This window comes from Ziziphus jujuba, chromosome 5, assembly GCF_031755915.1.
Source record: "Ziziphus jujuba cultivar Dongzao chromosome 5, ASM3175591v1".
NCBI classification, from domain to species: domain Eukaryota; kingdom Viridiplantae; phylum Streptophyta; class Magnoliopsida; order Rosales; family Rhamnaceae; genus Ziziphus; species Ziziphus jujuba.
In genome coordinates this window covers 22899831-22926813 of record NC_083383.1, presented here as the reverse complement: position 1 = coordinate 22926813, position 26983 = coordinate 22899831, and the positions used below count along the sequence as shown (strand labels likewise).

Here is a 26983-nt window from a genome sequence, read left to right as displayed (position 1 = left end):
AGAAAATAGAAAGAACAAAAAATTCTGACAACTAAATAATAGTACAAATAGCGGATTGTTGTTGACCTCAATGTGCCAGAAGCAGCTTATCAGCTGAAACAAGACTGAATCAAATCAAAATTTGAAGAATACATACATAATAATAGAAACAAAAGAATAGAAAACTATGGCACATATCCCAGAGCAGCTGCCTCAGTAGAAAGGAAAGAGAAATCGGTATCTGTTGGAGGGCTATCCCTCGATATATCGCTCTTCCATGCTTGCGGGAGCGGAAAAGATCCATCTTATAGTTTTATCGAATCAGCGAACAAATAACCCGTGTGATCAACCACCATATGCCTTTTGTCCTTCCACCAGTTTTCTATTTATCAAATGTCACAGTTTCTACCATGTACAGCTAGTCAATTTCTAAATGCCCGACATTCTCTAGTTTTCATGTTTGTGTAGTTCCTTGAACCGATGAACTTGTGTCTGAAGGATGAAAAGATGAGGAGAGATGAGATTGTTGTGCATGCATTTCATTTGTAAGACCAAGAATCGAGAGGATTGATCTGCAAAATGCAAAAGCAATAAGTTAATTCACAGAAGCACTCATCAAAAACCTGTTAGTAATGGAAAAACTATAAAATTTAAATTTGTTAAAATATAAACTTAAGGATGATCCAGCAACTCACCTGACACAGGTAGCACAGTATCCTAAAACTACAAGATCTAGAAATACAATTTTAACAAAATAGTAATAAATTTGATGCACCCTGCCATATACACATTACAGTATCCACTAGCCCAAAGAAATACAGAATCACCCTTTTGACCCAATAAGCCGATCTAAAGAAGCAGTAAAATTGCATAGAATAGTGTGTATGAAGCAAATGCACAAAAATATACCTAGGCAGTGAAGCTTTAACACTTGGCTGGCTAGCAAAATTAGCAAGGGCAACTTTGAGGTTTGGATGTTTGCCCACGGCACTTTCAAGTTGCGGCGGTGGTAACTGCAAGCATCAAATATAAATGAAAGCTGCATATGAATATACACAATGAAAGACATGGGAAATTGTCCAAGTAAATTATAATTATCAATATCATATACCTGTAATAACACATTGAAAGAATGTGGCTGTGTCTGAGATACACATTTCAAGAAGCCAACCCAAAGTTTTGGCAGTCTCCACACCTGCAATCAGAACATGGATAGCATCAGTTGGATCCGTACTGATGCCAATATGTGGAAGTAAAACATAAACCTTAACAAAGAAAAAAGGATTTGAAAAAAAAATAAAATGTATACCTGTTTTCTCACGAGTTTCGAAAGTATCTCCATAACAAAATCAACCTGGATAAAGCAAGCATGGTTATAAACTAATATCAGGTCATCTTACTGAGATTCTTCACGACTTGAATGTACCATAAACATAGATGCAGTGAAGTCATTTGATATTTACAGCTAACACAACTTAATTGGAAAATGGTTGTCTTTAACTCCCTTTTTTCTAATTCATAAAATGACAAACAACCCAAGGCCCCATTGATATGCATTTTCACCAAATATCAAAATTTCCCCCAAAAAAAGAAAAAAGAGCAAAGTATTCTTTTTCCATTTCTTACAGATCACCTCAATTATTTGGAAATTAACAAGCAATCAACGTTATCAAATTTAGTCCTATGAAGGACAACATTTAATAATAATACAAACATAATAGATAGAACTATCATTTTCAATCTTTAAATAAGGCCTCAAGGTGAATTTTAAAAAATCGCTCCAATGCACTAGCTACAAGAGAATGCTGTAAACTTGCTCCAGATTTACATTAGAACAATTCAGAAACAAACTGGGGCATATTTTTTTCATCTCTGCACCACTTAAGCTGGCTTAAAAAATTTAACCGTAATAATTGGTCATGACCTTGTATAAATATGAGTCATTAATATTCATTGGTGCTACATACAAAAATAGCACTTTTATATATATTGAACCTGCATTTCAGTCTGCACCCTTAATTTATTTGGACAAATGCTTAAAAAATACTACTAATAAATCAAGTCCTTATGTAACTACTTTTCATTAGATTCGAATTTTGTAAATCATTTTCCTTCCATTGCAAACTTCTATTTTCCTGCTTTATATGACTGTCATTGCTAAGGAAATGTATATATAAAGAAAGTTCATCAGCATCATTATGACCAAGGGAATCATAAAAAGGATTAGAACAAAAGGTTAGTTATGTATTCAGCTGCTCATTCATCTGACGACCATAAATTACTAAAATTAAGTCAACTAGATTTCTGGAAACTCGGGCTATTAACAGGCCAAAATTGGTGATGAACTTTCATGATCCTTAACTGAATCCGAATCTTTTCCGACTAGTTTGGCAGTGAATCCAAGCCCAACTACAAAGAAGTTGAAAAGAGGCAACCAAATTAAAAATCACAATTTTTTTTCTGATCTATGTCTGACATTTCTTCAAAACACATAGTTTAATCTCTTTTAAACCAAAAGGCTAGTTCTTCACATGAAAATCTTTATCAACACAATTTTCTTACGAAATTTATTTCTAATTGGACGAGAATCTTAAAATGAAACATATCTAGTCTCAAATTTTGATATTAATCAAAACAAACCAAAATGCCATATACTCATTACATCAGACGGATCATATTTGAAAGTGTATTCAGACATCACTTTTTATCAATATATTAATCTACAATTTGGATCTTTAGCCATGTTGATTGGATCCATCTGTAATAGATCAAAAATGAGATTATAATCCACATTTCACCTTAGAAACTCAAGATAAGGAGCAGTCGACAATATCACATATCAGATTCGCAAAAGCACCAGTCAATAAAAGCATTGTGCAAATAATCTCCATGACTATAATGGCAACCAAGATTTGAATGTAGCAATAGTGAGCAAAAAAGGAAATTACCAGTGAAGGAAATGCATCAATTGCCTGGATAACTGTTCTCATAAAGAGAAGTGGTAGTGGAGTTTGGTCAATCTACAATAAAAAATAAATAATAAATAAATAAAGTAAACTAGAAAGAACTATTTTATTGTATGGCAACAAATTATAAGAAATATATCACACCATTTGGGACAATGCCTTTGCCAAGACCTGTTGTGTGAAAACTGTTCGTTGCTCAAAACAAGCTGAGCAAGCCTCTGTTATCTGCAAATTAAAACAGATAAAATAAATCATATCCATGCAATGACTAAGATCGTTCATAATAATTAACAGAACTAAAGATCCAAAAGAAAAGATTACAATGGAAAGCAAATTTTCGAAAAACAGACTCGTATAAAAAGTCTGTTTCGGGATTTTCATCTACCTCATGTTCTAAAAATATCCTGGATGTAAATTTCAATAGGTACACAAACCCAACGAAATACCCAAATTTACCCTGTCCCTATTTAAACATGAATTTTGGTTGGATTACCATAACCAAGGTTGAGATAGGGTGGATGCAGGCAACATGCTACAGCAACTTAAAAGCCATTAACTGGTATATTGGAGAAAACTAAAAGTTGATTTTGTGTTTTCAATTGATTGTTCTACAAAATGTCCTGGACAGAGATTTCAATGAGAAAGACTAACAAACACATGAAAAATCCAAATTTACCCTGTTCCAATTTATACATGAATTTGGGTAGAATTACCATAACCAAGGTTGAGATAGGTGGAATGCAGACAAGATGCTATAACAATCTAAGATTTAGGTCAGTCTTCCTATTTACAACCTTCCAATACAGTATTATAGACCTGGATTGTTGTCAACATTTAGAAAATATCAATAAAGAAAAGTTTACAACGTCAGAAAAAAAAGAGAAGTTTATGACATTTAATGAATCAACCATTTTACGTATCTGAAATTTGGATACAGACAGATTTGTGAAACATAAATTGACATGGAATGACGAGGTACGCAGCATTGTCTTAATAAAAAACATAAGCCCAAAAATCATCTTAATAGTCTTCCACTAGAAATGAAACATGCCTTTTTAAGTGCAACACCATCTCTCTCTGGAACAATGCCATGGATAGCAACCAAAACTTCTGCAGGTGTTAAAGCTGGACCTGTATGAGCTGAACCCTGCAATTAAAATACATGATAAATTTTGTGAACTTTCTTTTTCTTGTTCTTTTTAAAATCTCTTTTTAATACCGAATGAAAAATATCTTCCCAAGCTTATTGCAATATAATGATAAACTGATTAGCACAAATTGTTTACTAGAAGGTAAGCTGATATGTTTTCTCGCAAGTCTGGTAACAATTGTTTGCAAAAGGACAAAAGTCCAGTAACAAATTGACCTACATTTCAAAATGTCCTTTGCTGAGGATACATGTCATCTGATGGGCTCCCACTGTGTATTATATTTAGCATCTAAAAAAATGGCATATGTATCTAAGTTGAAACAGACAGCAATACCTGAAGTATGCGAGCAAGTGCCATCTGAAACTTGTCTAAAGGAAGGCCAACAAGCCGAGGAATTATAGGTAAAACCTGCCATTATGAAGTTATTAAAAACCACAAGAGTACGGAAACATTGCTGTGATATTAATAGAATAACAGACTCAATACTGCACCACTTCAATTTGAATTAATAACAATATATGTAAGATAACCCAGTTGTTTCTTAGAGGTCATTCAAGCAAGACCCATTCCATATTTTAATTAAGGATACAATTATTGAACTAGAACAAAATATACTATTGTATTGACATAGACTTGAAGATCTCTTCTGTTACTCTTTACCATCTATCAACATTAACTTGAAAATCCTTGTTAAAGAGAAGGAAAAAATAATAATAATAAATTAAATTAAATTTATAAAAAAAAAAAAAAAAAAAAGGGAAGGCTTTTAATTATAAATCTTGGGCCTGAAATTTACTAAGTTAATAGACATTCCAAAAGCTTAAATGGTTAGTAAGAAACCTAACCATGTATAACAAGCCAAAGTAATAGATAGTTCCTACACTTCCCGTCAGGCTTAGGCCCCTCAACTATTGGGAGAAAAATCAGGCCTTATACGTGCAAAACAATTAATTAGCAGAAATGGAGATTAGTAGGATTCCAACACATGACCACCATTACGAAAAGCTCTAATACCATGCCAGGTACTACTGTTCCCAAAACACTTAAATTGTTGAAGAGTATGTCCAAGCCCTATGTCTCCCATGCTAAGACAATAGATAGTTTTAACAAAATTGAATTAATATTCAAATCCAAAAAAGAGGCTCTTGTTGGTTAGAAAGCATCCTTCTAACACACAAACAAGATAAATATTTATACTTTGCTAATTACATGCCACGCATCAAGCATGGTGTTGAATTGACAACATATTTAGGTACACTTCTTTGTGTTTGTTGGGAACCTAACATGGAATTAAACCCTCTATTTACTAGATGGTCCTACAAGTGCGTGGGAGCTTTTAGCATGTGTTGCATGTTGTGTTGACTTGCATACACAGACTAATGTACCTCAAGTGTTTGGAAGTATAGGCTACTGAAATTTTCTCATCCCTTAAAGACAAAAATTATGTTGGCACATGCAATAATTAGTTCATGATGTTCAATTCCAGACTCCAGCAAACTTCCTTACGATTAATGTCAAGGAAATCTGCATGCACTTTGCCTACTCTATTTTTGCAATTAATGAAGTGAATAGAACAAATTACCTAGAAAATATACTATTGGGGAAAGTAAAAGAAGAAAAAAAACATATATGCCACAAACCTCATTTTTGGAAAGAGAAGACAGCATCGGAATGAGAATAGAGACATCCTGCATCAGAAAATAATCAAATATTAAGATTAAGGATGCAAATAGCAATATTAAAATTGAGTGGAAGAAAAGAGTTTTAGTTAAATAGTTTAAACCTTTAATTTAGTTTCATATAAATGTTTCACAGTGGCTATTAGTTCAGAAGAAAGCGTCGTCTCTTGAGTCAATATTTGCAGTACCTTAGCAGATAGCAAAACCACCATATGCATCATTAGATTATTGGGGTGACAGAGAAAAAAGAAGAAAAACCAAAAATGAAAGCATAATTAAAATAAGTGCATTATCATAAAAAATAAAAAAAAGCAGGGGACGAAAGCTACCAGTGCCAAAAGATTTTCACTTCCTTGCGGTGGATCAGATATTATGTGAAGCAACTCAGAATAAGATGATCCTAGGGCCCTTATAAGAATAGGGATATGACGATGAAAAGCCTGCACCATACAAGAGGTGAACATAAAAAATCAGGCAAAGTGAAATTGATATAACTAGCAACATACAGCTGTGCCGTGATTTTTTATCGTTTGGATTAATGTAGGCCATTTGGCATCAAATTAGGACTGGTAGAGGAAAACAGCTTCCCCCATTAGAACAGTAAGTCACTTTTCCAGATGGTGGAAATCATTATTTGTTTACTGATAGCTTACCTATACCTCAATTCATAAAAAATTATCAAAAGAATACTTTTACATGCACAAAAGGTTGGTTTTGTCAATCCGCGTGTGGCATGGACACATGACATAGCATGTGTATGATGAAATGTGTTTAGATTAGTTTAGAAACTAAAAGCTCAAACAGCGAAGTGGCATCCCACAGCATTTTTCATGCCATGTCCCTCATTCAGATTTATAATCACTCATGGGAGAATTCTTGTGTGTGTGTGTGTGTGTGTGTGTCTGTGTGCAAGTTGGCAGAAAACCAGACTGACAATCTGAACCATGATAGATTGTTAAAGTTACATAAGCTTAAATTGGTAGGAACTGGACTAAACTATGTTATACCAAGCTGAAAGAAAACGTGCTTTAACATTCCTCTTAATCTAGGCCCCGAAAATAATAGGAGACCATCCAATCCTTAATGTCCATGACCATATATTATCATAAACAAAAGTCACCAAGATTCAGATACAAGAGTAAACAGATAATTGACATTAGATACCCTGTTAAGTTATTAATTTCAAAAGTTTGAACTATCATGAAGTGGACTCACATAGCATACCCACTTAGCCTATTAAATACCAATAGTGCACAGTAAAATTCAAAAGAATATTTTAAGTAAAAATACAATGTTAACAAGTATAAAGGACATCACAACCAACAAGTGAATACCTGCTTCACAGTTTTCGTAGATTGTCCGTAAATATTGAAAACAAGTTGAAGAAGATTTGGTTTCTGACAGCAAAAATCTGCATTAGTATGCCAGAACAAAAACAGAAAAGAAACTTTACCTGCCATGCAGGAGGAATATACAAACCTTTGTACATAAAGCAAAATATAAAGAAATGGCTCGCTGAACTTCAGGAAGAGACATGGTTGTTGAACTTTGTGAAACTAGATGTGCCTGACTTGTGGAATTATTTTCAGAATTTCCAGACTCTGAAATTTGAGAGCCACTGACCGATGTTTCTTGACTTCCAACCTGAAAGGCCAAAAAGATAGAAAATTTAAAAATTTGAGAAAAGTTTTATATATATATATATATATATATATGTGAGAACAACATCAAAGATATTTTGGCCCTTATACAGCAATCCCAAAAAAGTAATGTTACACGTTGTACATGCATTATGCATATGGTTACATATATCTGCAAAAAAGGCATGACATACAATACAACCATAAGTTCCATCTCCACCCTAGTGAAGTTTTTAATTGTAAGATTCCCATTAAAACATAAAGCAGACACAATATTAGGTTCAACAAACAAGGCTTGCAAGGCACATAAGCTTCTGCACAGAGACACATTTTAACCTTTTTTATGATCTAAAATTTGAAACTTGAATCTTTCAAAATTTTTTGAATTCTTATGTTACTGTTGCCCTTACCCAGACCACAGGATATTGATAAAACTCCAAAACGCCCAAGACCAGCTCGTAGACATATCACCGTAAATTTAAATTGCATACACTCATTTCGTACTTTATTTGCATGTCCCAGAAAGAAATATGACATCCAGTTTCCGAATTGTTTTTTTAATTTGGCTTAAGAACACCGTAACTGAGGAACTGATTGTGTGAACTTAGCCATAATGAATTAATCAACTTTCTTCCCTGTCAACGCAAACTTCTTGGTCCATCCTGCTAATGTTATGCAGGACTCATGGCATATATGCCGTCCAAGCCCACCCCAGGGATTAAAGGATCCATCAAGGAGGTTTCCTCTAGAGGATTTTCACTTCCTTGATCCCCATTACCTTCCAAAAGATGCAATCAAAATAACATTGTGGAACTAGGATCATCAAAATGCCACATACCTTGAACACAAGCAACATTACATTTTCAGGGAATAAGTTATTTAGACATCCACAAAATGAATACAGAACATTAAGAAGGCCATGCATGTGCAAAACTCAAAAGTTCTGCCTCAGCTTCCATAATGCAGGTATCATTGTTAAGGACCAAGAAAAGACAAAAATTGACAACAAATTATCTTCACTACTTAGTATTCTCATGGTTGGAACAAAGATGACAAAGAATGAATATATAATATATATATATATAGAAATATTATATATATATATATATAGAGAGAGAGAGAGAGATATATATATATATAGAGAGAGAGAGAGAGATAGAGAGAGAGAGAGAGAGAAAAAAAAAAAGAAAGAGAAAGTACTTAAAAAAACCTACCTCCCCTTCAGCTCTTTGCTCAGTGGACCCATATTGCAAATGTTCAACATCTGAAACACCGCGATGTACAGATTGCAACATATTTGTTGCAAATTGCTCAATATTTTCTGATATGTAACTTAACTGAAATAGTTTGTTAGCCACCTGTCCCAGACGCATAAAGATAAAAGTACATATGAGAACATCTTCTTACATCCTCAGATGGGAACAAAACTTTTATGGTGAACTGTTCTTTAATACATTAGAATTTCACTAATATTCAAGCAAGGCCCTCAAGTTTAAAAAGTTACAATTAATGCTGTCAATTTACAAATTTCATCCAATTAAAGACAATTATAAAAGAAGGATATGCAAGCAAAGGGAAATAAAATCACATCCTAATCATGTGACTTTTTGATCTTGAATGAATCAAAATTGTAACTAGAAAGACAATAACTATTTTACAAATGAAACTTGATAAACAAAGTAAAATTAGTTTCTTAGTGTTCATAGTTTTTAACACTGACACCTAATAAGCAGAAACTTAGTTGTAACTTGCAAAACTATTATTATATATAAATCATAGTCATCACATAACAGTTTTGAGTATTGATATAAGAATTATTAAATTTGTCCTTTTTTACATGAAATTAAATATAAAAATTTAATCAATAATAGAATAATATGGTTAAAAAAAATAATCTAAATATCAGTATCCAAATACTAAGCAGCTATTATTTTTTAAGAATTACAAAAATTTTATTTTCCATCAGGTTTCCATTAAAGATATTGAACATTAGCCCAAAAGCAAAACAACAATATAACAAACTTCAATTATCTTCTTTTTTTTTTTTTTTTTTTTTTTTTGAGTTTCATTTTGGACATTCTACTCTTTAAAGCAAAAGTAAAACATAAAAATATAACAATTGAGGTCATGCATTTTGGTTCTATTTGACAACAAAATGGTCACATTATCCAAACGTAACTTTCTTTCCCTTTAGCCCCATGACTTTCTGTTACCGACTCTGCTAGCTTGTATTAAGTTTGAGAACCCTAATTGAAACCTTATAAAAATGAGGTCATGAAAATACCGGTACTGAAAAATAATTAAAACCGAACTTTAATCTGTTAAGTGAATCATCCAACAGATCGAAACCTGCCCACCGAGGAGACTTCAAGATGTTATTAAGTAATTAGTTACATACCAGGCGGATAGCTTTTGCTCGAATTTCATCTTGGGTATGAACAGCACACTGCCATCAGGAATTACCATTTAATTAGCAAATAAAGTAACTAACAAGACTAATATATAACTAAAAGCAGTAAAAACTCCCCAAATGCATGTGCATTGAGTAATTACCAATTACTTAGTAATTTTGAATTTTATAATGTATTTAGAGGTTAAATCTATTTCAAGTTTTTCAAAGAAACTATGTGATCTTCAAAACCAACTCCAGTATTAAAACAATTTTTCTTTTGCTCTATAAAAGTTTCTCAAAATAAAATGACTTTCTTTTATAAAAGAATCAGTATCCAAATTATAAGTTTGATAATCTTAAGCTTGTACGAAATCGTTGGAAACTTTCCTTACAGTTCAAGCTTCTAAAGTGAATTATTTTACAACATCAAGGACAAATTATCTTAATTTCTGCAAGTGTAAAACCCGCATTTGATTCACATTACACAAAGCAAGCATAATATACAATATCAAGCTTGTTTCCAAATAGTTTTTAAGATTTTAAGGCAATCAATAACCTATGTAAAAGCTGTCTTATAATTAAAGAAAAAATGAAATGTATGCTCTAAGACATCTAGCGGTTACCTTCAAAGCTATGTCTAAGAGGTCTTGCCTATACTGGGGACGCCCCAAAATCAAACTCCACACAGCACCAAGGCCCTGTGTGACACGCTCAACATCACGAATATTTTTTCCATGTTGGTCAGTAACGTTGGAATAGCAAAGATCATCCAGTAGTCTCAATATGGAATCAGGCAAAATTGGGACTTCACCAAGAAGTTTGCTGAAAGACTTGTCAGATGCTGGAAATGAGTCCAGCAAAGATTTGGTCTGCATCAAAAGATGAGGTCACAAATAAATAACAGAAGTATGCTAGAATGTTAGATATGGAAAGAGAAATAATGCAAAAGAGATTTATTTATTTAAAAAATTGCCTACCACTGCCAAGAGGAACTTTTCATATACAACAGCTGGATAGGTGTTTTGAATTGGATCGGAGATTGTCAGAGAATGAAGATGGAACAAGACATGTAGCACAAGCTCATGCCCCTGAAATGAATACTTAAAAATTAGACTTTGTAAGGTTACCATTACTGCATAAGTTTAAGTTGTTAAAAAGTAGGACCAACCATATATACATATATCATGGTGACACAAAGATGATAACAATGCCCCTCAAGTGTTCACAAGCTCAAAAAAATGAATACTAATAATCATATAACAAACATTCCAATATAGAAACAGAAAAACAACTTGAGCTATCATACCATGTTAAGTAACCATTGATATGTTACAAAGTGAGCCCAACTATATATGCCAAGAAAATACTAACAGAATGAAAATGTGTACCACTCAGAGAAACAAATAAATACAATTCAACCCACCCATTCAACATATTCATGAACTTTCCTCATAGGAGTCAGATTGACATAAAACATCATCTAACCTAGGAAACACTAGAAACAAAGTCAAACAGTAGACCTCCAAAGTCATATAATATGGAACCAACAACATGATTAGCACCAATTATTCAAGGATCAAAACAAGAAAAGATTTATGCATGATAAATAACATCAAAGATATATGGTTCCAAATGTATAATTCTGTGTCTGTTATTATTATTTTCCTTTTTTCCATGAGAAAGGGGGTTGTTGGGTGACTGTCTCAGAGTGCAAATATATTTCTCATTCTTTCACTTTCCCGTGGAGAATTCTAATTTCCTTCATGCTTTTTCTTCTTGTTGACAAATGAAAGAATATTGAAACATAAGTACATCAGCAAACGCATGAGAACCTATAATTGTGCAACAAACTAGGAAATACTAAACTAAACAGAAAGGGAAAAACAAGGACAACCAGATTAAATCGAAACATTTCCTAGATGGCACACCAACTTCATGTGAGCCATCATCTAACTAACGAGGCTATGAATGATCCAAGACACATGATCCCACTACTACAAAATATAATGTTCCTCGTAAAGAGGGGCAGAGTAAAGATTTAAGGTGGAGGGGCCATAGGAATTTGAGGAGACACATATTTAATTTGTATATATTCACTGAGAAATAACAAACTAAGATACAAAAAATCCAGTCCTTATTAAAAAAATAAAAAATAAAAATAGTTAAGAGAACTACTAAATAATATTTAAGAAGTTGTGTAACAAATCTAACTTTCAATCAAACAATATAATTTGATATGATAATTTCTTAGTTAAAATGTTACTATTCTGCAACATTTTACGTTTCAAGTGGCCATTGCACAAAGAAAACACTCATTTTTCTCCTTCTATATACATACATAGGATATTGGCAACATAAAATCCCGCAACATGTTGTAGGACGTTGAAATAGAGTTACATGTCGCACAACACATTGTGAGATGTGTATCACCTAGGATATCCTTTGGCTCCATTGCCTAGGAGAATGGGACTATAATATATATAAATAAATACATAGACATACTTCAAAAGGAACTGAAAAAAATTGGGGAATGCCATGGCCTTTGCCAACCCTCACTCCTCCCCTATTCAAATGACACGTGTAATTAAATGCATCTTTGATTGCATAATAGCCAAAGACCTAGAGATTGTTTCCCATTCCAAGTCAACTACATGACAATTACAACATATCTAGCAATGGATACACCAGGTTCTATAAATTTATGCCCAATTCAGGAAAACAATATGCAAGACCACTTTAATCCAGTCAACCAAACCAATAAAAACATACTTTTTTAATTATCATTATTAGCTTACTACTTAACTTGGACTTAACCACAAAACTTCTGGAAAGTTTAAAGATACCAAATTTTAGTGCATAAAAGCAGCTGTCATAAATATTACCAAGAAAAATTTCTACAGACAAAACAGAACAGAACTCTTCAATATTCAGATAACATGTACCTTCTGTTCATGGTAATCCATGATAATATGGTTTTGCAGCAGCATAACGACATCATCATTGGCATCAATCTGCACGAAGACAATGTTATAGATAATTTACAAATGCATTTTTCTAAAGCGATGAAAAGGGAAATATTAGCAACTAAGAGGTTTAGTAGTTTACAGAACACTTCCCACTACAGTTGATTAAAGAAAGGCAACACAGATGATCATAGAGAGAAACACAGATCTAAAGAATGATACATGACCTTTGTACATCCTAGAAAGCTAATTAATTTATCTATCACCATATACAGTGAAAGTAGATAATTTAAGGGTTCAGTTGCCAAAGTTGAAAATGCCATGAATGGCCATCAATTACCAATTCAACAAACAGGTTACTTTTTACTGTTTTAAACATTAAGAAATCACTACAATCCTAAACATGAATTCTGATCACTTGCTAAATACAACAATTAGAATTGAAGAACTAGAGTATTAGATGAGGGGAGGAGAACAGAATGGTATACAATAGGCTGCAGAAGGAATGCACCAGCTTCAACAAAACAGGCCATCCTAAATAAAATAAAATAAAAAAGGAAAAAAATTTGAAGTGACATCTTAAGAAGGGTCACAGAGATGGGTTCAGGAGGATAGTAGATAAGGAAATAACGATAAGGTGATGTACATATATTATAACACATAGAAAACAAACAATGAGGCAATTTATAATTTTTTTTTTTTTTTCCCAGCAGGGGATATCTTTATATGTATTAGCAAAAACTGTTGAATGCAAGAAAAATTCATCCTGCAGTAACTTTACCTACTTAACACCATAATTTTACCCCATGACTTCCACAGACACAAACACTTCATTTGGTTGAAAATTTTCAAATAAATTTTGTACTAAATTCGTCCATGAAATTCATTATAATTGTAAGGTTATTACCTGAGCAACCAATCGTGCAAGTAATTCTAGACGCATCTGATTATAATCTGTGACACATAAATGTTTGTATGATTCAATAATCCTCTCAATTGCCAGTTTTCTCACACCTTGCTGCTGCTCTTGGGTTAGCTCAACGTAGATTGGAAGCTGGGGTAAATCCTGACAGGTATCTTCAGATGCAGATGTGTTCGAAAGAACCGGAGAATGATGATCAAATTCCAGAGAAGATGATGTATCAGCCTCCTCTTTCACTGGAATATCTGACAAGTTTACAGCAACTGAGTCCTCATCAGGTGTGCGTATAGGAGAATCAATGACATCTGAAAACTCATTTAATTGTTGTGGGGGAGCAATTTCCTCAGGTCCTTCCAAAACCTCCTCAGGAGTTAGCTGACCAGTCCCAGAAACTAATGGACTTTCAAAAATCTCATCACTATTCATTTTAGAGATGAGAGGTACTGGAGAATTTTCAACCGATGTTGTAGCAGGAACTGAATTAGGTTTAGCCAAAGAATAAGGACCATCAAATTCAGATAGCATAACATTAGTATCTTCTACAGTAGGTGCTGATGCCAGTCCAGCAGGTACTGCTACACGCCGTGGATCCAGGCGACGGGGATCCTGCAAAAGCTACCAGGAATCAATTTCAATTGTATCTAACTTTTAAAATGTATATATGACACATATTTAAGTTTTGTAAATCAAAAGAAATTAAAAAATTAAAACATTACCCGTCGTGGATCACGTTTCAAATCAGTAGGAAGATTATTCACACCAGGAGTATCAGAGACCACTGAACTTGTTATAGTAGCTGAAGAGAAAGGCATCTGGGAAGAAAGAGTAGGAGATTGCACAGAATTTGCTGGAGGTCCAACCATAACTTGTGCTTGACTACTTAAAGGACTTATTTGCCGTGATACTGGCAAGTTTCCAAGCCTTGCCAAGGGTGGGGGTGACTTCGGCAAATGCCGCATATTAGTTATGACAATATCAGCCAATAAATCAGGATGAATTTTTGAAATAAGGATTTCCAATGATTCAGCACCTCTTTCTCCTTCAGCAAGTAAAGCACCAATCATAGCAATCATCTTCTCCACAGGAGTCAATTCACCATCCAACAATGGTAAATCAGTGGACAGCCCATTACCAGAAGCTTCATCCCTCCTAAAATCATTAAATTGTACTGGTGAAGCCATATAGGCCTCTGAACCATAACGAGTTCTTTTAAAAGCCACATCATGGGCATTAGCTGAGGCATCATTATCAAGAGGCATGGATCTCTTTTTAAACAGATCCCCTGAAGCAAGTACCTGGCTTGACAGTTGATCATCCTGTGGTGTTCCAAGACAACAAAATAAAACTAAGCTATCAGATTCTAGGGATTAGAAAATTATAACTTTTGGAGGCAGCAAAACTTTTATCTACCTTGCCCAACCGAGCATCACGAGAAGCACGCTCAGAATTCTTAATCATTTTATCAACTTGCCGGATAACCTGATCAGCTGCATCCCCAGCATTCATTGCTCGAAGAGCCCTAAGCAACCTATCTCTTGACTGCAAATTAAGCAAAAGGATCAACTTGTCAGGAAAAAGTATCAGGTTCAGTTCTGCATTTGGATTCCCAATTGACATCAGCATGCCTTGCATAATAAAGATCCCTTGTATCATTAATTTATGTTTTCTTCTCTGCATATGGGAGATTATCTGGAAAATACTTAACTATCCATATAACATTATTTAGAAATGATTCACTAATTAAAATGTATCTAATATAAACAGTAAAAAGGATATTTTGATAAAACAAAGTCACGCCTATAGATTGTAAGTTCATCAGGATTCAGCTTTTTTATAATTCAAACATTCACAATGAGAGGGGAGAACAAAGTTAACAGAAAAATAGGTTATATGAAAAAATGTAATTCTAATGGTAAATTTAGCAAAGGTTATAATGGTAACCAGATTATTCATCATTTGGATGTCCTTTACACATTGACATAAGAGGGAACATTTAAAGTCATTAAAATAGTAGAAAATTCAGCATTGTAGTTCATTTTGAGAAGGTACATCGCAAGATATATGCAAATCAAAGAATCTTGTTACAAACAACTGTTAGAAGAATCTGATAAAAGGCGTGGTTGTTAAAAAACCAAACCAGAAAAGACAGTTGTGACTGCTGAAACCCACAAATATCTAAATACATTAGGCAGCTCCAGGAATACTAGAGATAGAAGATGATGTCATTGATGCGGCAACAATAATTGTTATAAGAACAACAGAAACAATAATTGTTATAAGAACAATAATAGCAATGGTAGCAACCAAAATTATAACATGTAAAGAAACTTACCTCCACAAAGGCTGGGTTAGTACACCGAAGGAATCCCAAAAAGGCAGTTCTCACAGAATATTGAATACTGACAGTATGACATCCTTTCACTGTTTCAAAGTTTGGATCAAAATCAAGCAAGGCTGAGAGAATGGTATTGTAGTGATTAGATCTCTTCCTTCCTATGGCCGCAAGACTGTCAACAAATAATTATGACATGAGATGAATGACGAATAATAGTGATCATAGCAGTGATAGGACTAAGAGAAAAGCGAATTGCCAGTTCCAGCATAACAACATAGTGGAAAATAATCCTAAAGAAGGGGGAAAAAATAAAATGAAATAAAAAATACATCCAAACCCCTTAACATGACCACCAGAGTAACTGCCACAGAAACCATAACAAAATGTCACTTCCAGTTCTTATCCCATCAACTACCTACTCACCATGACAACCACTTCAATAACATAAACCCCTTAAGACTTTTGAAATGGCTACCAACCAGAATAAAGATTTAAAATACAATTAATTCTCAAGGCGAAAAGTGCTAAACACAAAGATCATCATGCAGTCAATGAATAATCAAACTAGCCCAAAGACTAAATATTGTGTGAGCCAAAGAAATCAATCCATATCATATAATATTAACAACAATTCTAACTTAAAACTGCTAGGAAGTGACTCAACTTTGTACATTGAGCTAGCAGAAACACACATAAACACTCCGGCTCTCACATACATATTAAGGTCAGCACCATCAAAAAACAAGATTAAGAGGTTAGAAATTGGGACTCACTAAACACAAATTTTCATAAATATGTAATAAAGAAAAGGATCAAGACTGGGGTATAGTTATTGTAAGCTACCACCGTTCACAAAAAATTTCAGCTATTAAGAAGTGGGCCCAGCTATGACTATCAAGTTAACACAATAGACAGTTTAACACTCCACATCATGTCTAGGCTCGCCCATTAACAGACAGATGCAAAAGCTACTTAACAAGATAGTGGTTAGCAGACTTGAACATATGATTATACATGTTTAGTGTGATACCATGTTTAATTACCATTATTTGCAAAAGCTTAAGCTATTAAGAAGTGAGTCCAACTATAATATCAAGTTAATATAGACAACAGTTTTAGCAACTGTGAATTTTAGCACAAGTTCAAAAATAACTGTTTTGAAAGCAATCCCTGCATCGGCAACCATATTCACTTTTAGACAACTCTTTCATGGGCATCTAGAAAAATTGATTGCACTCTGTGTTTTTTGAGACTTAATTGTAAGGTTTGCTTTGTGCTTATAAAGCCTTGCCAAATTGCATAAACTGCCTTGAGCTACTGTTCTATGATATCATGAAGAAAGGGCAAAAGGAACTTATTTTCAGAACTTTTATTAAGACAAAATCTAAGCTGTAACAAAAATAAATAAATAAATAAATAATAAAAAAGAAGTGGAAAATGAATCCACTTAACAACATAACAAAGCCTATTACACCACAGCTTTCTAGTTTAGCAAAACAAAGAACCTTTAAACTCTTATCACAATAAAACCCAAGAAGAAGACAAGAATCCCATTCTATCCCATAAAGAGATACCTCTTGAATCTTCCTTAAATGTTGTACCATTCCATTCCAGCTAAACTAACCAGAAAAATTACAAAAGCATAAAATTCCATAAGAACACTGCCCTTTGCCAGGGTGAACATAACAACATAACAAAACGTATTACGGCACAGCTTTCTAATTTAAGAAAACAGGGAACATTTAAACTCTACAGAAAATGAAACCCATGAAGAAGACAAGAATCCCACACTATCCCATAACAAAACACCCTCTTGAACTCTGCCTTCAAATGTTGTAATTTTTTCTCCAGCTAAATTAACCAGAAAATTCCCAAAGCATGCAATTTCCTAAGACCACTGCCCTTTTGCTAGGGCCAAAACCAACCAACTTGTCAATGAACAAAGACACACAACATCATGGTAGCACATACTGAAAACCTGCCGCACCAATCAGTCTATTTCATAAATTTCAGCCACTTTGTTAATGAAAAATATATTATTTGCGCTCCCTATCTTGGCACATGGAACACCAGGAGGAAGAATAGAAAGCATGTAGCCTAGGTCTAACAACCAAGCAAATCCAACTTGTATCTAAACTACAGATAATGAAGAGCCAATGACAAAACGCTTCTACCTTGATGAAACCTAAGATAAATTTTTAGGATTGACCAACCCTTATAACTAGACTGCTCAAATTGTATTATACTTTCTGAAGTCAATTTCCAGGTGAATAAAATTTCAAATAACATTAGCGGGTGAAGCATGTGTCTTAGTGAAGAGAGTGATCCATTAAAAGTAAAACTCAGTCCTAGTCACCACAATTGTAATCATGATAAAAGTGATACACGCTCTTCTCTACATAAGATACTGATATACACTGCCATAACCTCAAAACCAGGAACATACATGACAACCTAATGAATGAAATCCTCTTTCAGAAATTATTTAATAAAGTCCTGACGGAAACTCCAGGAACGTCCTGTGGCTCCCAAAAAAACAACACATTTTTTTTTTTTTTTTTGTGCATGGATATTATAAGCTATCATCACACTTTTTTTAGGAAAAATGAATAAAAGAGCACAAACCCATCACATTTCTATATTAAAAAACCATACTCTTAGGATAAGACTTTCTTACACATAATCAAGAAACATTTTGAAGTTTCAAACACAAATTCAGGAAGTGACACTAGTTAGCCAACATCCACAGTACAAAATGTTAAAATGTAATGAAAGTTATTGGATTTTAGTTCATAGATTTACAAGTGAAAAGATAAAAGCATTTCATTCAAACATGGAGATGTAGACTGATTTCACAACTTTCACACTTTGGAATCAGAACTGCTAATAACTAGTTCATGGTTAATCCTTGAATGAGTATAAAATATTAATGCTTCATCAGCTTCTCTTTCAATTTAGGGTGGCATTAGTCAAATTTACATACAAAGCACAGAGAATATGATCATTCTGGAGACTTTTAGCATGGATATGCATTTTTTGCAATTAAATTAGCCAAGAATTTATTAGTCTCAGAAAGCTTAAAGTCCTCAACTGAAATTAATGTCCACGATATTGATTTTGAGATTACAAAAGGCTTCTCATGCAGCCTGCAGATTACAAAGTAAATCAACACTAATCAACCCTTATAGCTCATCTAGCAGGTAAAACTTTAACATCATCCATCATACAAAATTCACAATGGAAAGCCTAAATGCCATCCATAATCTACAAGCAAAAATGGATCAAAATACTTCATTCCACAATCATTTTAATTTCTTTTCCTGCCACTAAATATATAAATTCTCGACAAAATACAAATAAAAACAACAAGTTGCTTCAGTAGCTTCCACCAACAAACTACATTGCCTTCCAACAAGGGTCCATAGCTGTATCTTAGTCACTATAAATAGCACTAATAAATACAAATTATTAATTGACAACAAAAACAAAAACAGTTAAACAGGATTGGCCAAATTAAAGATCTCAGGGAAATTATCTGCCCAAGAAAACACATAGCGGGATCTTCAACGCACCAAATCAAGACAAGCTTTCACAAAGGAAATCTTAAGAGTTACAGAAGAAAGAGAATACATTCCCAGAAGTTCAAATTAAAACCGCCAATAAAAGGCATCTCATGTATCTTAATGTCAATATTATGGCCACTAAGCACTTGAATTTCCAATTTTTGCACAGAGGATAGTTCAAACAAGCATACCCCATTAAGCATCAGCACAGAATCATAACATCAACAGATGAAACTAATTGCGAGATCCATAGGTTCTATGATAACATCGCAATCCATATTCTAAAGCAAATATTATTTCCATGCAAGACAAAAATTGTATGATATTGAATTTAAAGCTACATGTCATAGGATAAGTGAAACAGCACTACTGCTCCCTAGAGTTGCTCCAGAAGATGGTGGGAAGAAAACACAAGTAGCAGTTCTAACATACATGACAACACAAATTCATTACATATTTATACTAGAATTTGGAGTGATTTTTTGTGTGAAAAAATGCTTCAGGTATATCTATATTACATCCAACTTAGCATGATTCCAAACATTTCTAACACAATTCTAAGTGTTTGCCAAAAACAAATAAGAGAATGGATGGGTATGAGCATTATCTCATTTCAGCACTTGCAACAGCTTGAACTCTATGCGAGTCGGTCAACCTTTTTAAGTGTATTTTGCAGTTCCACAAAGAAATGTTTTCACAGTCATCAACTGATAACGAACACTGCAATTCATATTGTGACACTGTATCTTGAAAGTTTAGCTGTCATATATACCTAAATATCAACAACTGCAGCATCTTGACTCAATTCAAACATGATTTTAGTAAAATAATGAATGTACTCTCTGCTTTATATTCTGAATGATGAACAAGCCATAAATATTTAGTAAATTGAATAGTCTGAAAACACAGGACATGCTCATGAATCATGATTACTGTACAAGGGCAAGAAAATGGCCACCTGTATAAACTCCAAAAACAGATTAGCAAGCATGGATAATTAGATAAACTAGATGATACACCATCTCATCTAACTATATTTTCCTGTATAGCACAAAACATACATCCAACTGCAGTTTCTGCTGCATCTTTTGTTGATTGCTTTCAATGTAAATCTTTTGGATGGTTAAAGACATTATGTTGTATGAATTTACATCAAGTCCAACCATTTTCCATACAAATAGACAGAGAACAAATGACATTGTGTAAAAGATTTAAAAGTTTAGGTCAATGATTCAATTGACAACAAATTTTTGAAAATTATGTTGATGGTGAATACTTGTCAGTAAATAACTTCAAAATACAATGATGTAAAAGCAAGTTCAAGTGAAGTTTTTATCTCCAATCTGACTGAAAACTTGATATGATAAATTTGAGGCATTTGACAGGTTGTCAGAACTCAAAAGCATCAAAACTAAGTTGTCAACAACTAAATTACTTTGCAACTTATTTTAACCAAGTCGATAAAATGCATCTTCCTCATGAAGTATGATGGCTGCCAAGCATTGAGTAAAGAATATGTTACGTTACCTAGCCCTTTTTGCATTCTGCACATATTGGCTGTCATATATGACTAATGAACCAACTTAAAAATTTCAAAGTTTGACACCAAATTTAATCTGATAGTCAGGGTAGTACAATCTAATTTTACAAATCAAGTTTGTATTACCATCATGTAAGGAATAACAAAAAAGAATAATACCACCTTCCAAAGCCAATAACTAAACAGGTGAAGAGTTACCAGTAGCATTCTAGGCTCAAAACTACAAATGACCATATAACAGTTCAAAGAAAATGTTGAGGAGAAGAACAAACAGATTGATAGAAAACATCAATTGTTAAAAAAATATAAATAAAAAAAATAATGCAAAACTGGAAACCACAACAAAGCAGTGGATCAATATATTGCAGTAACCCCTGGTTGAAAAGAAAATTTGATTATTATATGTGTGAAATGTGCTTAACTGTTGAAATAATGAATACATTTTTGAGTAGCTCACACATTATCAACTGTATTTACATACAGCATAAACAATAGAAAAAGCAAATGGCCTCTCTAACAGTTTGCAAAACATAAACTGCATGCCTTAACCACCATATTTCCCTCAGAACACCAGTCGACTATTTTTTTCCATGAGTTATCCAATCTTATCACTGGCGACGGGTGCTCCCAAGTGCCCAAACAATGTGCAGTTTAACATTGTCTAGACCTGTAACTCCCATTATCTGAATCACCAATGCAACAGTATCCAATGCCATTAACTCCTTAAAAGAGAGCTGGTCAGCATGCTGCAATAATACCACAAACAAGCAGTTGGACTTGTTCTATCACAAACAAGGAGTTGAATGAGTTCTACAACCTGTTTCCAAGCTTCAGTGATCCTCTTCATAAATTTCAAGATAGTTACACAGAGGAAAAAATCCAGTTTAGCATCTATGTGTTAAAATTTTAAAGCCTTGATTAATCTGAAGATATTTTAACGGCATCAGTACTGGTGAGGAGACACGATAACATTACATTAAATTGGAATCTAATACATTACTCTTGCAATATCCAGATTACTAATAACAAGTGAACATCATGCATGTATGGGAATGTTTTATCAGGGGAGAAGGCAAAAACATTATAAAATAAAGTATGTCAACTGTTTTTTAAATAAAAGCCTCAAAGTATCATCAGAGAAAGAATAAGAAATACATGACTCAATTTTACTTTAAATTATTTTGGAACTCTCTTAGTTGAACGTTTGAACTGACAAATACAAAAATGTTTCACAATTTGGCATATGTATCAATGCCATCTGAAAAAAACTTATATGCATTTACGTACACCTGTATTTATATTCCAGTGTAAGTGACTGATTCTGTGATCATGCCGACACTCTAGAACAGTAATCATAATCCTCCTGTCCTAATCTAGCCAGTAACCACCAACTTTCCTAGTGGCAGTTTATGCAATAAAATAAACATTCATACATTTGTTCGTTAATCATGACATGCTGCTCTCCTTTTAAAAGAAAACCCTCCTGCATGTCAGTATAACGAAAAAGATGAAGGTTTTAATGTAAGAAATTATATTACAACCAAGAACATGTAACACAAGAATTATTGTGTAAGACCAAAGAAAAGAGTTTAAACAGTCATGACAACTACATTGTGCAGGCCACAATGGACAAATGGAGAAAGAAATGGAAAAAAAAAGGTATATTTAATAGCATGGAGAATAAGAAAAAACAGATTTTTGAGAATGACATTATTCAGAGTTCAGGCAGAAAACCACAAGGAACATTGCAACAAAATGAAAACCTCAAGATGTGATGCAACAGATAAATTTTCCTGTAAATAATTGATAACAGATCCAGTAAACATGCACATTAAACATGAAGATCCAAAACTACATGTTTAAAAGATTAAAAAGGAAAATGTGAAAGCCTCCAGAAATCCTAAAATATGAACAAAAGAAAGAAAAAGTCAAAAGTCAAAAAGCAGTCCTATTCATGCTAAAATGTAATATTGCACAAAATGCAAAAATAAAATGAACAAAGCATTTAAAAAGAGCAAGCATAACACTCACCAATTGACAATAGTAATCGTCAAGGAACCAGGTAGGCTACCAGCTGTCCGCAACAAATTTAATAGAATTCCAAGAGTCCTATTTGCTTCTGACATAAGCAAGTATGGGTCAAGAACTGGGTGACCACTAACCAGCCATGAAACATTAAATGCCCTCCTGCTTCCTGTAACATCTAAAGCCAAATTATCCACAGGAATAAAGCTTCTTGAAAGGGAACAAACTCCTCAACAGGTTGGCAAGCAAATTAGAAAAATATGTAATTCAACTTTCTAAAACCCACGCCACATCTTTGCAGTATAGCCACCTAACCTTCTAGTTAGAATGCAATACCTTCTGCAGAAGGTCTTTCACTATCATCGATGTCAGGAGTAAATAGTAAAACATATGTTTCCAAAAATTTGAATGCCAGAATCTTTGTCCCAACTGAACCAGGCTGCAATGTCAAATTAAAACAAATTTCAGCCTAGACATATTTAAGATATCTAATAGCTATGAACTACATCCCCTTGTAGATAGAAATGAAGGCAAGCTTGCAAATTCAGACAAGAAATTACCCAAAAGACACATCACCAAACAACCAAGGGTCTAATACCATATCAATTTACCATCCCTTCCAAAAGTACTTAAGCTATAAGGAAGCATGCTTAACTGTACCAAGCCAACACAAACACACCAAGAAAACATGGAAAATTTTAAAAACAAATAGTAATACATAATAATTCTAAGATGTGGATAACTTGCAAATATTCAGACCATATAAGGACTATAATAATACATGTATATAAATATATATTTATATATATATATACATATATTATAAAAGAAGATAGTTCCCATGCATAGACTTGCCCCATTAACGTAGGCCAGAAATTACTTTTTACACAACCATAAGACTCCCATGCATAGACTTGCCCCATTAACGTAGGCCAGAAATTACTTTTTACACTAGCAAAACAATTAGGTTATGGATATGAGGGTTAATAGATATTTAGACTCCGTTGCCATGTGAAGTTGCCACTGTAACTAAAAGCTTAAGTAGCTAGGGCTGGGGCCAACTAATTGTATCAAACTACCACAGTAAATAGCTAATAGTTTTAACAATATTATTTTATAGGATTATAATGGGGGCAAAATAATTTATTTTAAAACTATTTAAGCGTTTAAACTAATATTTTAAACATTTTGGCTTTCAATGGAGACAATTGCCCCCATTTTCCCACTATGATTTTACATTTCCAAGCAAGTAGTGTCATATACATGCTCTTAACCAACTTCAGAGTAACAAATGAATCAAGTTCTGGATATGTTTGGAAAGGTAAACATTTTATTTTCAGATTTTAGACATGTTTGTGATCTTTAAGTATAATGGACCAGACATAATCATCATTAGTTCCAATACAGATAATTCAGCTATTGATTTTGTTCAAAACGATGTGTTGTGTTAGCTTTGATATATAAAAGAGAGTCCACTTGCTAACAGCTCAAGCATTTAGAATTGATGGTTACTTAACATGGTATTAGGCCAAACCTTCATTTTTTTTTTTTTTTAAATACTTTGACATATACATGAGATTTTATTTTATGTTATCATGGCAAAATGTGAGTACACAATGGCTTGACTTCCTGACTACTAGCTTTTAGGATTGATAAACGGTACAAGAGATCTGTTAACCCTCATATTTAATATATAAGGTCAATTTTTGTCCTGTTATTTGAAGGTACCTACACATGAAGTGGTGTGATAAAGTATGAGTTTTGTTAGCTTAATACATGATTAGGTCAACTTTCTAATAGATTATGCTTTTAGGTTTTGTGGCAACTTAAAAAAATTCATAATGAGACCTTGGAAGTTTCTAACAATCACAATATATATTACCTCCTTCCAATTTAGAATATCCACCACATAGAAATCACCAGAGAGAATGGAAGCATCTAAAATCATATTCATCACTTAGTTTAATAAAGAAATTCACTCTATAAATATATCTATAACCTAGACACCCATAAAGGAGTTTACAATAACGAACACATACACATACACATACAAGAATGGAAAACTAAAAGAAGTTTATCATGTACAGGAAATGGATATATAAAACTGCATAAGACTAAGAAAATTTATGACAAACAAAAGGAACAAGGGGAAAACGATAAAGCTACTATTTTACCTCCAATGCAACAACCAACACAGCATCCTTGAACTTAGTCATCCACGACCAAAGTTCTTCGAGCCATCTCTCCAATTTACCATGTCGATGAAACTATAATTTTCATATAAGCAATGCATATTTGAACAAATTATAACATGAAGTTTAGGGAAGGGAAATGTAAAAATAAAATACATTCAGACCAAAAAAAGAGTAGTGTACAAAATGTCCATGTCAAATTTGTTTTGAATTTATTGAATCATCTATGAATAAAGAATAATGGACTAATGAGAATCCTATTTTTCTAAAGATGGTAGTTCCAGCAATAAGATGTTTGTTTTTCTTTTTGTTGTGATTGGAGTGTTAAGTATGACAGCTAAAATTTGTTTCTAATCAGAAAGAAAAAATAAAATAAACAAAAAAGTGCACATGTTTACATGTGAATAAAGGAGAAAGAGATACCTGCAATGCCATCTCCTCCAAAACACTACAAAAGAAATTAGTGCCGCAAACAATAGCCTGCTTTGCAACAATAGAGTCACCATCTTTTAAGAATGTCAATAGAAGAGGCATTAGCACTGAAGAATGCTCCCTTGCTTTTAATCCAATCTCTTCCACTACCCTGCCAGTCAGAAGAGATCAAACAGATTAAACTAAAATTATAAGACAAACTACTCAACTGCAAACACAGTTACCGCAACAAAATATTTAAAATCCTTGTGACACTGAATAACTCCATGTTCAACATCCTACATTTCCTACGTATATAGGTATAATTTGCAACAGTAAGCATATAAGACTTTAGTAAGTTTTATCCTTATTCCGTAACGGTTTAGAACTCAAAAAATAAAAAATAAAAAATGTATCACGGAAACTAGTATTCCCATTTCAAGATTGATTTAATACATTGTGATTAAATACACAATACAATCAAAAGACACGACGTACTTCAATACCCACTTGCCACTCTTGGTTTTCAAGAAAAGTAACTTCTAAATTTATAGTTTTCGGGTCAAAGCTAAATCAAACTCATAAAACCAGGCCCAGATTACAAAGGCATTATGCATTCCCGGGATGAAGAACCGTTAAGGGGAAGAAAAAGGAGGGGGGAAAAAAAAGAGTAAAGAAAGCAGCTTTTCAACAATCCAATTTGAGATGATTCATCAACCTGTAAGAGCAAAGAAACACAAAATCAAAACAAAATGGTAGAGAAAAGCTATCGAACTCACTCAACGAGCGATTTCCGGACAAGGCTTTCGGGAGAGGACTGGAGCTCAACCAAGTAGGGGAAAAGCTCGGCCGCCGAAGACGGCTCGACGGACAATAGGATATCTTTGGCCTGCTTCAGAGACGAGAGCTTCACGGCCAAATCGCCATGGTTGTTAGCCGTGGCGAGGAGAGAGAGTGCTTGGTCTCTGGGAGCTCCAGCCATGTCCGACCTAGTGGTAGCACGCCGCAATTGCCTGAGAGAAGTGGCTGCAAATTGAAATTGGAATTCAAGGTTTGAAAATTGAAATTAGGGTTTTGAAAAGAGAAAGTAAGGGAGAGAGGGTTTTCGTTTGTGGGGCTTTGAGAGCATTAGAACGAATTGGGGTGGAATTGAAAGGGGTGAGACAGGAGGGCTTTACCCAAAGCTTTTCTTTCTCTGGGAGAAAATAATAATAATAATAATAAT

The 26983-nt window shown here is 33.7% G+C and overlaps 1 protein-coding gene across 4 annotated transcripts; it reads right to left on the bottom strand.

Annotated features, from left to right (window-relative positions):
- Positions 1-6: 6 nt before the first annotated feature.
- On the bottom strand, positions 7-26983 carry LOC107421396 (uncharacterized). Of its 4 annotated transcripts, none has more exons than XM_016030624.4 (27): positions 26538-26981; positions 25771-25930; positions 25330-25422; positions 23492-23594; positions 23162-23333; positions 16025-16199; positions 15103-15231; positions 14409-15008; positions 13678-14298; positions 12750-12818; positions 10785-10895; positions 10431-10676; positions 9814-9861; positions 8630-8773; positions 7255-7419; positions 7110-7172; positions 6105-6215; positions 5880-5963; positions 5737-5784; positions 4430-4504; positions 3997-4092; positions 3090-3170; positions 2928-2999; positions 1289-1333; positions 1091-1174; positions 889-992; positions 7-551 (listed from the first exon to the last, which is right to left on the bottom strand). In XM_016030624.4, exons 1-27 carry the CDS (start codon positions 26738-26740, stop codon positions 434-436), a joined length of 4020 nt encoding a protein of 1339 aa, XP_015886110.3. In that variant the 5' UTR covers positions 26741-26981; the 3' UTR covers positions 7-433. The 4 variants fall into 4 exon arrangements, with proteins under 4 accessions (XP_015886110.3, XP_015886111.3, XP_048332504.2 ...); XM_016030625.4 differs by having other exon boundaries at positions 23162-23324; positions 26538-26980; XM_048476547.2 differs by lacking the exons at positions 25330-25422; positions 25771-25930; positions 26538-26981 and having other exon boundaries at positions 23162-23324; positions 23471-23600.

Excerpts from the sequence above, each read along its gene's own strand:
- LOC107421396 (XM_016030624.4), bottom strand. The coding sequence starts at position 26,740 with ATGGCTGGAGCTCCCAGAGACCAAGCACTCTCTCTCCTCGCCACGGCT. Across the intron at positions 12,819-13,677 it reads TTGCACGATTGGTTGCTCAG|ATTGATGCCAATGATGATGT; the intron begins GTAATAACCTTA and ends GTCTTCGTGCAG. Across the intron at positions 8,774-9,813 it reads GAGCAAAAGCTATCCGCCTG|GTGGCTAACAAACTATTTCA; the intron begins GTATGTAACTAA and ends CGTCTGGGACAG.